Source organism: Saccostrea cucullata, unplaced genomic scaffold (assembly GCF_032062105.1).
Source record: "Saccostrea cucullata isolate Sc308-1 unplaced genomic scaffold, CSIRO_AGI_Scuc_v1 ctg3305, whole genome shotgun sequence".
Classification (NCBI taxonomy): domain Eukaryota; kingdom Metazoa; phylum Mollusca; class Bivalvia; order Ostreida; family Ostreidae; genus Saccostrea; species Saccostrea cuccullata.
The window spans coordinates 122,768-138,419 of NW_026918229.1; the positions used below are offsets into that span (position 1 = coordinate 122,768).

The 15,652-nt window shown below is 34.0% G+C and overlaps 1 protein-coding gene across 1 annotated transcript; it reads right to left on the minus strand.

The window, feature by feature from the left end:
- Window positions 1-1,381: 1,381 nt before the first annotated feature.
- Window positions 1,382-15,379, minus strand: LOC134259784 (mitochondrial inner membrane protease subunit 2-like). The gene is made up of 5 exons (XM_062742391.1): window positions 15,375-15,379; window positions 12,352-12,417; window positions 8,164-8,211; window positions 4,225-4,327; window positions 1,382-1,530 (listed from the first exon to the last, which is right to left on the minus strand). The coding sequence occupies exons 1-5, from the start codon at window positions 15,377-15,379 to the stop codon at window positions 1,402-1,404; spliced, it is 351 nt and encodes a 116-aa protein (XP_062598375.1). The 3' UTR covers window positions 1,382-1,401.
- Window positions 15,380-15,652: the final 273 nt, after the last annotated feature.

Consider the following 15,652-nt stretch of genomic DNA (forward strand, 5'->3'; position numbering starts at 1 on the left):
TTCTTTTATCGTTATAATGTGTTGTTTATCTTTCAAGTTATGAGAATAGATGGAGAAAATGTAGACAATGTCAACATCAAGAGATAATATTATTGTCATAGCATTTTGTATAGTGTCAATGAAAGGACATTGTTATGATGAAATAACACATTGGATAAAATTATTTTATCATCTGCCGGTTTTCACTTTTAATGGAATTAACAGTCACTTCTTAAAAAATATTTCTTTTTGAGTTCATATGTTTGTTGCAACTTTTCAAATATTCATGATATTTAATTAATACATATCATTTTGGAGAAACTTGAATGAAAGTATTACTTTGAAATAATTTCTGAACTAAGCCCCTTTAATGAATTTGAAATTACACAAATAAAAAAACTACATGAAATAAAAAAAATGTTGGATCATTTAGTTGATTTTTTCCCTCTAAAATGCTTTGATGTCATACAGAATAATGTACCGGTCTACGTTTATATTAGTATTAATTGCCTGCGTGGCAAATTGGAAGAGGGTCTACTCCAGTCGCAAAGTAAGGAGTTGATCATAACGTCATGGGTTCAAATCTCACTATTGCCAGTATTGAACGCAGAGACCAGTCCTTTGGATGAGTAAAACGATTCAGAGATTTGTCCTTAAAAGTTGGTATTTTATTTTTAGAGAGATTTCTGTTTTTTTCTCTAAATGCTTTGAGTTTATATAGCATTATGGACCAACATGTGCTTATATTTAGCACTAATTGCCTGAGTGGCATAGTGGTAGAGTGTCTACTCCAGAGCTGAAGAGTTAGGAGTTGATCATAATGTCATGGGTTACAATCTCACTATGGGACGCAGAGACCAGTCCTTTGGATGAGTAAAACAATTTAGAGATTTGTCCTTAAAAGTTGGTATTTTATTTTTAACGAGATGTGCTTTCAGCAATTTTAAGATGTGATATTTAGTTTTAGTGATCTCAAACCCTCTTTAAAAATGCCAAAATTAAATCCTCGTTAAAAATTCTGCTTACTAGTATTCAGAATTACTGAGATTTAATAGAAAAGTTAGATGTTGATAGACAAATGTTGGAAAAACATTGGGCAAAAAAAACAAACTTCTTTAAGCCTTTGGAACATGGAAACTTATTAATAAAACCATATGGCATAAAACGTCCTACATCTAAATATAACTGAACTATAAATATACAACTTCTTATAAAAAAAGGGTATGTAAATGAACAAGAGAAACATTGGTTATAGTTTTAAATATTTTAATATCACACACTAAGGTCAATATATAATAAGTCTCTCATCTCACAAACCACACATAAATCAACATTACTAATACCTTACACACATTACCAGACAATATAATAACATTTATAATCAGTGAAATCACAGTTTGTTTTTTAAAAACACAGAGGTCCTTATATATTCAGTCGTTGAAATTCTTTGATGACTCGTTCTGGTGGTGCCTCGATGGACTCCAAACGTTTCCTGCGATGAGGCGGCCATACCACGTGTGTTGCTTTGGCGATGATCAATCCTAATGAGATCTGAAAATACAGGAAAGGGGATGAAATTGTTATTTTGATATATGTATGTAAAAGAAATCATTGGTTATCTTAAGAGAGCCCAATGGTCATTATTTTCAGGCTATTTATGAGCCTCCCTAAAAGAAGATTTTCTTGAGGGAATTAATCTTTTGATCGAATGATAAAAGTTTTGAATTATTTCATAATTTCTTTTTCTTTATTATTATTATCTTAATTCTTACTTTAAGAAATTAACAACAAATCAGAAATTCTTTAAATATTCAATATTTCACACAAGAGACCTTTCTTGACCATGGAGCCTCCTTAATTTTGTGTGGTGGATCCAAGTTTTGTCCATCTTTCCAAAGGCCAGACAATGTGTGTGGCTTTAGCTACAACATTTCCCAAACCCACTAGATCCTGATAATGAAAAGAAGGGCTTGATACATGGTTATCAAAATTGAAATGCACTGTTCACAACACATATCTAAATGTTCCTTGTAATGGGTAATGCAAAGTTCTATGTAGAAATGAGAAGATTAAAAATAAAAAGTGAATTGACCATGTGGCATACCAAAACAGAGGGTGTGATACAATGTACAATGTAAAATTTTAAACACCTGCATTGAGTAGTTGCTGAGAAAATTTAGACAAAAAATTGGAACAGACAGACACATGGATAAACAGGAAGTTGACCATCAAGTACCATCATATGACATGCCAAAATTAAAGATGAGCTAAATGTGAAAAGTTTACGACGACGATAACGAGGACGATAAACAACGGACAGATTTTGGTCAGAAAGGCTCACTTGAGCCTTCGGCTCAGGTGAGCTAAAAATGTGATTTTGTCAAACTAAGTTTTTTTTTCTCCTAAAGGAATATTATATAAGAAATATCATCCTCTGGTATCTTGCTCAAATACCTGGTAAGGTACCTCAATTTTTTGTGAGCAAACATGTTAAAGTAGTAATATTTCAGTGGCAAAATCTTGGAAAAAAATATGTGTTATTGAGGAATGTCTCATCTGTCCTTAAGAAGCTAATAGATCTGGAAGTGTGAAAAAAATTCATACTTTTAATTTTGGTAAAAGTATGACTAAAATTCTATCAGCTGGAAAATGTACATCAGACTCTGGAGCAAATCTAGAAATGTCATACTATCCATACTTATTTGGAAAAAGTATGACTAATTTTCAATCAGCCAGAAAATGTGCATAATTATAAGGTGTACAATGTAGCATCCAAAGGAGGTTAGATAATGTCCATCTGTAGAATTGCATTATCCATGCATGTTTGGTCCAGTTAGGGTTGCATGATTAAAACTTGGGGGTGAACCTGCTCCAAAAACTTTACAGGGACAATATCAACAATTTTTTTTTCAAACTTTGCTTGAATTTACATTTCATGTTGTTAGAGCTATCTATTGGTTCAGTTTACACACAGAAAAGAATTACCTGCCCCTGTTTATGCTAATTTTTCTTGCCAACACATGGAATATACATAAAGGATATGGAGATAATGAACAGTATTTAATATCAAAGTCCATAAAACAATACAAAATAGGAGCAGAGCAAACACGGACTTCCGAAAAATCAGAGGTGGCATCAGGTGCCATGGAGGAGTAAGCATATCACCTGCTGACCGGTCACACCTGCCGTGTGCTCCTTGTCATGATCCGGAAATAACAGAAAAATTCGTTGTCAATTCAGTGTATAAATAATGGACTAACAATTAGTATCAGTCAGCACTTGACTCAATGATAAATTTTATTTGCTGACAAGGTCATTGTAATGACCATAGAACTTACAAAATGATGACTTCAAATGAGACTGCTGATATTCTTGTTTCATCAACTTGCTTGTCAATAATTTACCTCATTTTAGAAGTTGTTGAATCAACTGAGATATATACACTTTGTATGCAGGTGATGAAGGTATACTACTTCATAAGTAAGGAAAGTTGATGATAGAAAAGTTAAAGTCATAATGTTTGTCATATAGTTTGGTTCTTAGATTACCATTAACGTCTTTTTCAAGTAAAATTTCCAAGTATGAAACAGATGTGTCAGACTCTGTTGTACCTTTTATCTGAAGCTCAACAGGATATATCGTATCGATGTAGGAATGGAAATTACCATTGTTAATTGACAATACGTTGTCGATATATCTAAATGTAAAGTTGAAGGTCACAGCAAGTGTTTTCTTCGTTTCACACGTAAGATTTTGCACAAATTCTGCTTCATATGAATATAAAAATAGGACTGTTAATAATGGAGTGCAATTGGTACCCATGGTAATTCCAAAAGATTGTTGGAATACCTGGTCTTCAAAAACCACAGATATTGTCAATCAGAAACTCAAACACTTTTTTGATGTCAACTTCAGAGTACTTGTGTGTGCAATCAGAATGTGTTTTAACAAAATAATTTTGCAAATGACTAATGACCAGGGAAGTAAATTTACGAGTTCCATTTTTATTGAAAAAGCAGCTGTCAATGATATCAAAAAGCCTGGACTTTAATTTAATTATCGTGGGGAATGGCTGTGTAAAAAGTTGAAAAGTCGTAAGTTTTCAAGCTGTTGATTTTGGTAAAATCTTGCGATTTCAAATTGTTCAAAAGATCTTTGGAATTTTTGAGTATCCGTATCAACTATGTCTTTAATATCTTTTTAAGATAGAAGACTGTTTAACCTAATTGTTAAATGTATACTTACTGGTCCAAACTTGTTGCTATCTTCACTCATCCTTGCATTATCCCCCTCCACCCAGCAGTGACCTTGTGGGATCTGTATTGTCCTTTTTGTGTAATTCACTATCCTGACAATATAAACAAATCAAATTATTTTATTAAAGTTAAAGCAGGCTCATCAAATATTAATAGAAGAGAAATATATAGTTACAATGTAATGTGTTTGTAAAATATATTAAGAGCTCTGAGAATGACCTTAGACACTTTGATACCATGACTCATGATTTTGGAAATAAGGATTTAAAAACCTTCATAATATTGTTTCCTTCATATGCTATACACAATTGTTAAGACAAAATTAAAAAAAACCCAGAACTGTCCAAACGGGACAAAATGCCCCCCGCTGGATTTTTCAGAAGTGCTAAATCATGTATATTTTATGGATCTAAGAGAGAAAAGAAATGCTAAAACATTTTTAGTGCAAATGTATTATTGCTCATTATATTTTTCATAAATGAAACGAAGGTGCAGCCTAATAAAAAAAAATTGACTAAATATTCGGACCAGACATGAATTATGAACTTTTTCTGTAAGTGACCTTGAACTTGCATAAATGACCTTGACCCAAGGTCATGACAAAACCTAAGGTTTGTGTGAAGCAATGTTGTGTGAAGTAGTAGATTCAAGTTTTTCCATAATAAACAAAGATAAGAACCGGACACAAATTAAAAAATTTTTCTTCCAGTGACCTTGAACTTCCCCAAATGACCTGGGGTCAAGGTCAAGACACACCCTTAGGTCATGGGCAATCTTTATTTGAAATGAGAACCTACCAAGTTTATCCATGAGAAAGATATGGACCGGACATGTATTATGAATTTTTTCTTCCAGTGACCTTCAACTTCCCCATATGACCTTGGGTCAATGTCATGACACACCCTTACGTCATGTGCAATCTTTGTGTGAAATTAGAACCTACCAAGTTTATGTGTACAAAACTTCTACCTTGAAGATATAAAAAAGCTCTTAGCACACTAAGTAGCATATTTAAAAGAAAGTAAATCATCAAGAAATTGTCCTGCCTATGAGAATTTTACAGTTCTTCTTTTCTGCTTTTTAAAAAGAATTCTGCTAATTTAGTTTTTGTCACATCCATATTTTACAAAATGACATTGTTTAATAATTATACCCCAGTCAAGATTATATTTATATTGCAGAATAACTTTATAAAGTTCAAGAAATACAAATTATATATTTAAACCAGAAATCTTCTATGGGACATGCCTGGCCCAATGGTCATTCAAATGCAACTTGAAAATTTGAAATTATATGTATGAAAGTACAAACAACAAGTGCCAGGGATGGCTGATTTTGCTTCGTTAAACTGTGACTGTAATTTGTTGTAATATTTGACGTTAAGTTTATAACAAATATTAAAGTCGCATGGAATGAAAATCATTTTGCTATAAGCATCAATTCATTATATTAAGCATGTTCACTATAACCCTGTTTTACTGTATCTAGAATATTTTTTTTGAAACAGCTAGAGCTATAGCAATGAAAGAAAAAGTGAGCAAGCTCACATACCCCAAGCTCCCCCAAAACTCAAAGTGCTGAAAATCCTGGAAAAAAAATTAAAGAATCGGAATTGCACATCTACACATTGTGTCCTAAATGCCTGCAAAGTTTGACGAAATTCTGTGCAGCGGTTTATGAGGAGTTGCGCTGACAAACTGTTCATCTCTATATTCAAGGTATGGTCAAATGCTTAAGTTAAAACGTGCGGAAATTCTCGAGAAAAATAATGGAATCGAAATTTCCTGGTAACATGCACATCTACACATTGTGTCCTAAATACCTGCAAAATTTGATGAAATTCTGTGCAGCGGTTTATGAGGAGTTGCGCTGACAAACTGTTCATCTCTATATTCAAGGTATGGCCAAATGCCTCAGTTAAACATAGGTAATCAAAGATTACGAAGCTCACCTCGACGAACGTTATCAGTGTAAGTAATGCAAATCTCACATCATATTTTCTTAATATCTAGTATTTATTCCAACAACAATATTCTTGCAAGTTGTGTTTAACCTTTTACAGGGCATATACACATTTCTACTCATGTAGCGTGAAAAACATATATAATAGTGTAAACAAATATTCATCAATTTGTTAATACTGCAGATATCAAGGTTCAAAATCATTGGGATTAATCTGTTCCCAAAACTTTAACCTGGTCTCTTGTATGGAAAATATAGGTCAGATCCAGCATCCGAAGCAAGTCTGGTAGTTTCCATCCCTAGATGCATCATCCATGCAAGTTTGGTTCTGGTAGGTCTTATAATTTCTTGAGAAAATATACCGTATAATCCCAATTAACCGCCCCTACCCCTATAAGCGCCCCCTTAGGTCTTTTTCAATTTTCAGGAAATAAGGGCCCCCTGTAGAATCGTATCAAAAATTAAATAAAGTGAAACTGAAACTTGTCTATTATCCAATTTCTCAATGGAAAATGAATAATTTAGCATAATTTGTGTGGATTATATTCACTTTAAGTAAAGTTAGACATTATTGTAGTTGTTCCCTTTATTTCTTTTTTTTTCAAAAGATTTTTTGAAGTTAAAATGTGACATTAAATATAATAAAGGGAATACGAAAATAACCGCCCCCTTTTTGCAATTTTCTAAGCGCCCGGGGCGGTTAATAGGGATTATACGGTAGGTCAGATTCAGCATCCGAAGCAAGTCTTGTAGTGTCTATCCCTAGATGCATCATCCATGCAAGTTTCGTTCAGGTAGGGCTTATAGTTACTTGGGAGTGAAAATGTAGGTCAGATCCAGCATCCGAAGCAAGTCTGGTAGTGTCCATCCCTAGATGCATCATCTATGCAAGTTTGGTCTGGGTATAACTTATAGTTCCTTGGGAATGGACCTACTCCAAAAACTTTAACCTGGTCACTCATCTGGAAAATGTAGGTCAGATCCAGCATCCGAAGCAAGTCTGGTAGTGTCCATCCCTAGATGCATCATCCATGCAAGTTTGGTTTGAGTAGTGCTTATAGTTCCTTGGAAATGGACCTGCTCCAAAAACTTTAACCTGGTCACTCATCTGGAAAATGTAGGTCAGATCCAGCATCCGGAGCAAGTCTGGTAGTGTCCATCTCTAGATGCATCATCCATGCAAGTTTGGTTTGCGTAGGTCTTATAGTTCCTTGGGAATGGACCTGCTTCAAAAACTTTAACCTGGTCACTCATCTGAAAAATGTAGGTCAGATCCAGCATCTGGAGCAAGTCTGGTAGTGTACATCCCTAGATGCATCATCCATGCAAGTTTGGTTCAGGTAGGGCTTATAGTTACTCAGGAATGGACTTGCTCCTAAAACTTTAACCTGCGACGCCGACGCTAACGCCTACGCCAACGCTGGGGGTATAGCATAAGCTCATCTCCACTTTGTCGAGGTGAGCTAAAAAGTGCGGAAGGAGTTGCGCTGACAAACTGTTCATCTCTATATTCAAGGTATGGCCAAATGCCTAAGTTAAAAAGTGCGGAAATTCTCGGAAAAAATAATGGAATCGGAATTTCCTGGTAATATGCACATCTACACATTGTGTCCTAAATACCTGCAAAGTTTGACGAAATTCTGTGCAGCGGTTTATGAGGAGTTGCGCTGACAAAAAAAAAAGGACTGACTGACAGTCTGACTGACTGACTGATGGACGGGTCAAAAACATTATACCTCCCGCAACTTGTTGCATGGGATATAATAAACACACATTTGAGAAAAGTGTCAAAAAATTTTGGTGATGAATTGCTCTTTTCAGAAGACAATATCAATGGGGGTTAAATAAAATATATTTATACTTTACCATATATCTAAAATTGCATGTACACACAATTTCATTATTTAAACAAACTTTTTAATTGCTAATAAGCTTGCACATTTACAAAGTGAATAAAGGTACCCACCCCTCTGGATTATCCCATCGTTTGTTGATTTTTGTGTTTTCTGGAATTCTGAAAATAAAAATGATTTAATTAATTAGCTTAGGATTAAGCTCAAAACTAATTTCAGCTAACATAAGTGAAGTTTCAGTCAAAGACCATAATTTGCAGGATAAAAACACACTTCTGGTCATAAAAACTTAAATGGTTAATAATCATGGCTCCAATCTTCCCCTGTGGGTCAAATTGTTTTGAACATACCAACCTGAGGATGCTGTAAGCCAAAATTTGTTGATATTGGCTCAGTCTTTCCAAAGAAATGTTTAAATGTCAATGCAGGACAGATAATGACAGACAAAAGCAGAAAGAAAAAAAAAGTCAATTTAGTGTCTCATATTCCGCATAAGCTTATTGCGAATCTGAGAAACACACGTGTCTTGAAAAAGAGACAATTATACGAACCAATTAAAATAGGAGAAAAAGATATTGAATCTCTATATGTATGAGACGTGTGTCTAAATATCAAAAATGCATTTATAAATAATTCTTTGTGCTTATTCGATTCAACTTACCAAAAGATCTTGGTGGCATTTTTTATGTTCAAGTCTCGTACTCTTGAAGAGGTACCAATGTGGGGGAAGAAAAAAGAGAAAGAAAAAGAATTTTTCTCTGTTTTGTTACTTGATACCACCTTTAGATGTAGAGTGTACATGAAACTTTTCTTGACACTTTACACAAAAGTTGGTGTAGAGTGTACAGTAAAACTTGGTTATAGCGAAGTCCTTGGGACCTGTAAATTTAATTCGCTATATCCATAATTCGTTATATCTGTATAAAGAATTCGTATAACCATTATAGAGAATTCGCATTATGCATTTTTTCCTTCAAGTATTACTACCAAATATGTTAGGGAAGCAAATATTACAAAACCTATCTTCGATAACTTGGGTTTTATTATGAATTGTATTTTATATACAAATGCTAAAAGGAAATAAAGTCAGTTCAATTTATCAATTTTTTATTATCTTTGAAAGTTCGTTATAAAAGATGTAAATTTTATTATATTTAACCTCAACGGGACTCAAAATCAGTTCGATATATCCGTAAATTCGTTATATCAGAGTTCGTTATAACCGTAAAATTTTACAAAGATTTGTTAAGAATGTTGCTGGGAACCCAGAAAAACTTCGCTATATCCATGAATTCACTATATCCCTGTTCGTACTAAATGAGTTTTACTGTACATGGAATTTTGCAATGAAGCTATACACTTTGTACACTTTTTGTTTAAAGTTTAACTTGTCATTGAGTTTCGTTGAAAATGCTGTACACGTTACACACATAACATTCCTGTAAATTGACAGCCGCTATCGGCCATCATACATATTACCTTAAACAAGAGGCCCACGGGCCTTATAGGTCACCTGAGTATTGTGTAACAACATTCAAACAATTAAATTTGGTTCGTGTTTAAAACCGGAGGCCATGAAATTCACAATTTACAATTTTGAAAGAGGCACCATTGCTTATCATAATTATTAACTTAGCATGCTTACTCTATTTACTTAATACCCAGAGGTAGATCAGAGTAACAAAGAGAAAATGCACTTCCACTTTATACCCAGTTGTGCACCTCACCCACTGACCCATGGGCCACATATTTCAAAATTTTGCAAATTTAATCATAAATGGTTGATTAATACCAAAGAGCAGATTTCAAAGCATTAATTTATTTTCAGACTATGCAACCCCCCCCCCCTTTGACCCTGGGGGCATATAAAAACCACTTTGCTAGATGCACCTTTCTTCATCATAAATATATACAATACTTGGATCATTGGCATAAAACCCAGAAGCAAAGGAAAATATTTTCAAAGAATTAATGTATTTTTACTATATAACCAATAGAGCCCCGCCCTAACACCAGAACCCCTGACCCTGGGGCCATAAAATTCACATTTTTGAAGAGGCACTCTTGCTCATCATAATTATGTGCTTAGTTAGTTTATTTAATACCCAGGAGCAGAGAAGAAGGTTTTCAAAGAAATGATGCATTTTCACTATATAATCAATAGAGCCCTGTCCTAACACCAGAACCCTGACCCTGGGGCCATAAAATTCACAACCTAGAAAAGGCACTCTTGCTCATCATAACTATCTGCTTAGTTAGTTTATTTAATACCCAGGAGCAGAGAAGAAGATTTTCAAAGAAATAATGCATTTTCACTATATAATCTATAGAGCCCCGCCCTAGCACTAGAACCCCTGACCCTGGGGCCATGAATTTCACAAATCTGGAAGAGGCACTCTTGCTCATCATAACTATCTGCTTAGTTAGTTTATTTAATACCCAGGAGCAGAGAAGATTTTCAAAGAAATAATGCATTTTCACTATATAATCTATAGAGCCCTGCCTCAACACTAGAACCCCTGACCCTGGGGCCATAAAATTCAAAAATCTGGAAGAGGCCTCTTGCTCATCATAACTATGTGCTTAGTTAGTTTATTTAATACCCAGGAGCAGAGAAGATTTTCAAAGAAATAATACATTTTCACTGTATAATCTATAGAGCCCCACCCTAGCACTAGAACCCCTGACTCTGGGGCCATGAATTTCACAATTTTGGTAGAGGACTCAATGCTCATTACATTCATGCCAACAGTTTGCCTGATTGATGTCCAGGAGTAAAGAAGAAGATTTTTAAAGATTTCATTAATTTAAGTGGTTTTGGCCCCACCCCTCAGGCCCCAGGGGGGTGGGGACCATGAAATAGACAATTTTTGTTCCCCTCCACCCATAGATGCTGTATACCAAATTTGGTTGAAATTGGTTCAGTGGTTTCAGAAAAGAAGCTGAAAATGTTCAAATGTTAACACACGACACACGACGCACGACGGATGACGACGGACGAAAACGGATAGCAATAGGTCACCTGAGTTACTCAGGTGACCTAAAGAGAAAAATAAAGTTTTACTCTGTTTTAGAAATTTTAGGAATTGAAGTTAACACATAAGCCTTATTGCAGCATTTTTAGGTCACCAGAGTAACTCAGGTGACCTATTGCTATCCATTTTCGTCCGTCGTTGTCCATCGTGTGTCATCCGTCGTGTGTTAACATTTGAACATTTTCAGCTTCTTCTCTGAAACCACTGAACCAATTTCAACCAAATTTGGTATACAGCATTTATGGGTGAAGGGGAACAAAAATTGTGAATTTCATGGTCCCTGCCCCCCTGGGGCCTGAGGGGTGGGGCCAAAACCAACAAAATTAGTGCAATCTTAAAAAATCTTCCTTTTTAGTCCTGGACATCAAGCAGGCAAACTGTTGGCATGAATGTAATAAACATTGAGTCCTCTACCAAAATTGTGAACTTCATGGCCCCAGGGTCAGGGGTTTTAGTGCTAGGGCGGGGCTATATAGATTATATAGTGAAAATGCATTATTTCTTTGAAAATCTTCTTCTCTGCTTCTGGGTATTATATAAACTAACTAAGTAAATAGTTATGATGAGGAAGAGTGCCACTTCCAAAACTGTGAATTTTATGGCCCCTGGAGGATCAGGGTTTCTGGTATTAGGGTGGGGCTCTATATAATGAAAATGCATTAATTCTTTGAAAATCTATTCATTTGCTTCTTTATGCCAATGATCCACGTATATATATATTTATGATGAAGAAAGGTGCATCTAGCAAAATGGTTATTTTTTATGCCCCCCCCCTAGGTCGGGGGGGGGGGATGGTTACATAGTCTGAAAATAAATTAATGCTTTGAAATCTGCTCTTTAGTATTAATCAACCATTTTAAGATAAAATTTGCAAAATTTTGAAATATTTGGCCCCAGGGTCAGTGGTTCCTTTGGGGTGAGGTGCACAACTGGTTATAAAGTGGAAGTGCATTTTCTCTTTGTTACTCTGATCTACATATGGGTATTAGATAAATAGAGTAAGCATGCTCAGTTTATAATTATGATAAGCAATGGTGCCTCTTTCAAAATTGTGAATTGTGAATTTCATGGCCTCTGGGGTAAAACACGAACCAATTTTAATTGTTTGAAAGTTGTTACATGATACTCAAGTGACCTATAAGGACCATGGGCCTCTTGTTTTTCCAACTTCACCTTTTGGGCCAAAACATGTAGTCATCACACTTGAGTTCTTCATGGAACAAAATTACTCAATATATATATACATATATACAATTATATACCTACTTCACAATATCACCTTCCAGGCCAACAATTCTCTTTATAAGGTACCTCTCTGGATGTCTTGGAGATCTGTAAAAAAGATACAGAATTTTAGTAATGTGTCTAGAAGAAAAAATTTAAGGTTTTTACAGTTATATTTATCAATAGGCATAAAATAACTACATAGAACTCATTACTGTTACTGACTTTCAGAAATATTAATTCAGGTATTTTATGTACACATTTTACTTGGATAAAGTGAATTTTAATAAATCTGTTAGGCATTAAATAAATTATTTGTAGTAATTAACAGCTCCTATTAGAATTGTACAATCAACTTTAGTCACAGATAAGACAGTTTTCTTTAAAACAACAGAAAATCAATATCATAAAAGGAACATTTACTAATTATTTTTCCTTCATAATTTTAACAAGCTGCTTGCACAGTAGGCCTCAACTCAGACATTGTGTATGTGCAACAACATGTTATAAGGCTAATAAAGCAAGTTAAACTCAGATGTTGAAGTGCCAAAAAGTAAACAAGAATTCAGTGATAAAAAAATCAATCGTTCAGCATCTTGATGCTATCTAGAATTTCTGCACTTCAGATTGAAAATGAACAGTTAGGACAAAAAAAGCATAGCACTGCTATATTGATCACAAATTCAAAAAGTCACAGATTTAAAATCTTGTACCAAGCTCTGGACCCAAGACCATAAACTGAGAATTTAGACTTAAGTCAAAATTTCATATCAATATATCTTTTGAAATAATTTTGATAACGAAACAAAATTTTTACAATATGTTTAAATTGGAATTTTATACAAACCTGCAATTTTTAAGAAGCTATGTATTATGAATCACAAGTTATTGAAAATCAAAATGTTGACTTAAGTCTGTTCTTAGTTTATGGTCTCCAGGCCTGGTTTACTGGTCGGCTGAACACATATAGACAGACAGACAGACAGAGAACTACCTGTGGACAGTCCAAGGAAATTGGTGAAATATGAATAATTCACAGTTTAGCCTTTATGTACTGGAGACAGCAATAACAATGATAAAAAAAAAACTGTTAAATTAATTAAGGCGAAAATCATCAGATAATACAAAATTACCACGACAGAGAAAAATTATAAGGACATAAGCATTGTTTCATCTGATAAAAAAAAATTGTTGCCGACTTCTGTGATAAGTAGACTATAAATATTAGATTTATTTCCCTTACAATCACAATTATGTCACGCCATCCACTGTGTGATTCATCAACACAGCAGTTAGAACAACGCAGAATCTGTAACTGCACGATTTATCTCTGGCTTTGTTGTGCTTACTTGGATGTTTTGTTTTTCAGAAAGTAGTTGCTAAAAATTAACAGCAGTGCAGCCACTGCATTCACATGACATCATTTTATGAAACCTTGAAGTCAAATGTGAATTTATGTCCTTAAAAGCTTAGCTTTTAAAAACTGTCAGTGGAAAATCATATTCTCTCGACACTACATATTCAATACACTATACTTTTTTTTCAGGTACTGTATTAATCTATAATAAAAAGTGTTCAACAAAACTTTTCAGTTGTCTAATTGGATATATATGGTATAACAGGATGTTTGCAACTATTCAATCAGTATTTCACGATTATATAGAAAGAAGCACTGATGATGAAAACGGGGACTTAGCTCATGAGTTTTATGAAGAAAATGATATTGGAGGTCACACAGTAATGGAACAGCACTGGCTGAATCTCACACCAGAGGTAGTCTCTAATGCATTGTTTTCTTAAGGAGACTGTGGGTCGACATATTAACAATAAGATATATCTTAATGAGGTATGATATCTTAAGCTGTCATCTATCATTTGACAAAGAAAAATTTCATACAGTTTAGCTTTAAAATTGGATCATTTTTGTATATCTTTATATGGAGGTATTCTTCTGAAGGAGATCCATTTAGTCTAAAAATAACCGTTATCCGCATTTAATAATAGTCTGTAATGTGATGAATGGTCTGTGATGAATGATCCCGTAGCTGCAGAAAAAAATATTATATTGACAGACAAGAGAGCTACAGTGCCACCCATTGAAAAAAGGGTTTATTTATCGCACACAAAAGAGTGTGCTGTTTCTCAATTTATTTCTCTCTGTTTTTCAAACTGCTTTCTCAAAATACTATGACCATGTCTTTTGCTTTTTCACATGAAACATTAATTATAACTGTTGTAAATAGTTCTTGAAATTGAGACCATCGAAAATTGTGCCTATTTACATTGCCTTAAATGATATGTATGTGTACCTAACTTAGTGTATATTCAAAATGTAGCACAATCTCTAATTCATGAATTAGCCTTCCACACAAATGTGCCATTCATTGCATTTATAAATTATGTATAAGCGGTATTCATAAATGTTTTTAAAGCATTTTTATTATACTGTTACAAATTTCCGTAAGAAATTTCAAATATATATGTCTATGTACATCATGTACATGATAGCGTAAATTAATTCAGTATCAAAAAGATAGGACTACAGTAATAAGTACATCAAGCAGATTTCTCCAAAAAAATTGTTTTAATTTTTGTCTTGGATTTCTTTTTTCAGGGTGAAGTAACAATTCCAAGACTTCACATGGATTTCCCTGATGTGATATGAGAGGCGCCATATTCCAATTGACTTCAATATCTATAAATGTAAATATGTGGACCTCATCCCTAAATGGAGGTGTTTATTCCATATTTTGTGAAGAATATCACCTGACATGAAAGGAAATAAAAGTAGTTCTGAACCAACATTGAAAACAAAATAGTACAAATACATACAAAGAAATATTTCTGTCAAGGAAACACTTTTGTGAAATAGTGGATACATGTATGTACATATATAACAAATGTGAATATTGTACACTTTTGTTATCTCTTGAATGTTAACATAAAGAATAACTTTGGGGTAATTCTTCTGCTTGAATGGATGTTGTGTTTTGTGAAAAAGAGCATTCCCTGTTATCCATTTACAGTACACATGCTTCAGAGTTATTGCACAAGGATAAACGTACCTCATTGATGTAGGATTAGTATATACAGTGTATTACAATCAGTATTTGACTTTCACCTTATCTGGGATGTGGAGTATGAGGTATCAAGGTTGAATAGGACTGTACTGTAACAGATCACATGCTGTTAATTTTATACAATACTGCTGTATATACTGGAAGAAATTGTGAAGTTTTTCGCATTAGGACTTCAATGTATGTAATCTGTGATTTGTGCAATAATTATTTAATTATTTTTTGTTTGAAAATTATCATAACATTTAAAAGTGTAGTGTATTGTA

Bases quoted from the DNA above. Each gene is read 5' to 3' on its own strand.
- LOC134259784 (XM_062742391.1), bottom strand. The intron at 8,212-12,351 runs GTAGGTATATAA...TTTTATTTTCAG, and splicing joins CTGGAAGGTGATATTGTGAA to AATTCCAGAAAACACAAAAA. The intron at 1,531-4,224 runs GTAAGTATACAT...CTGTATTTTCAG, and splicing joins ATAGCAACAAGTTTGGACCA to ATCTCATTAGGATTGATCAT.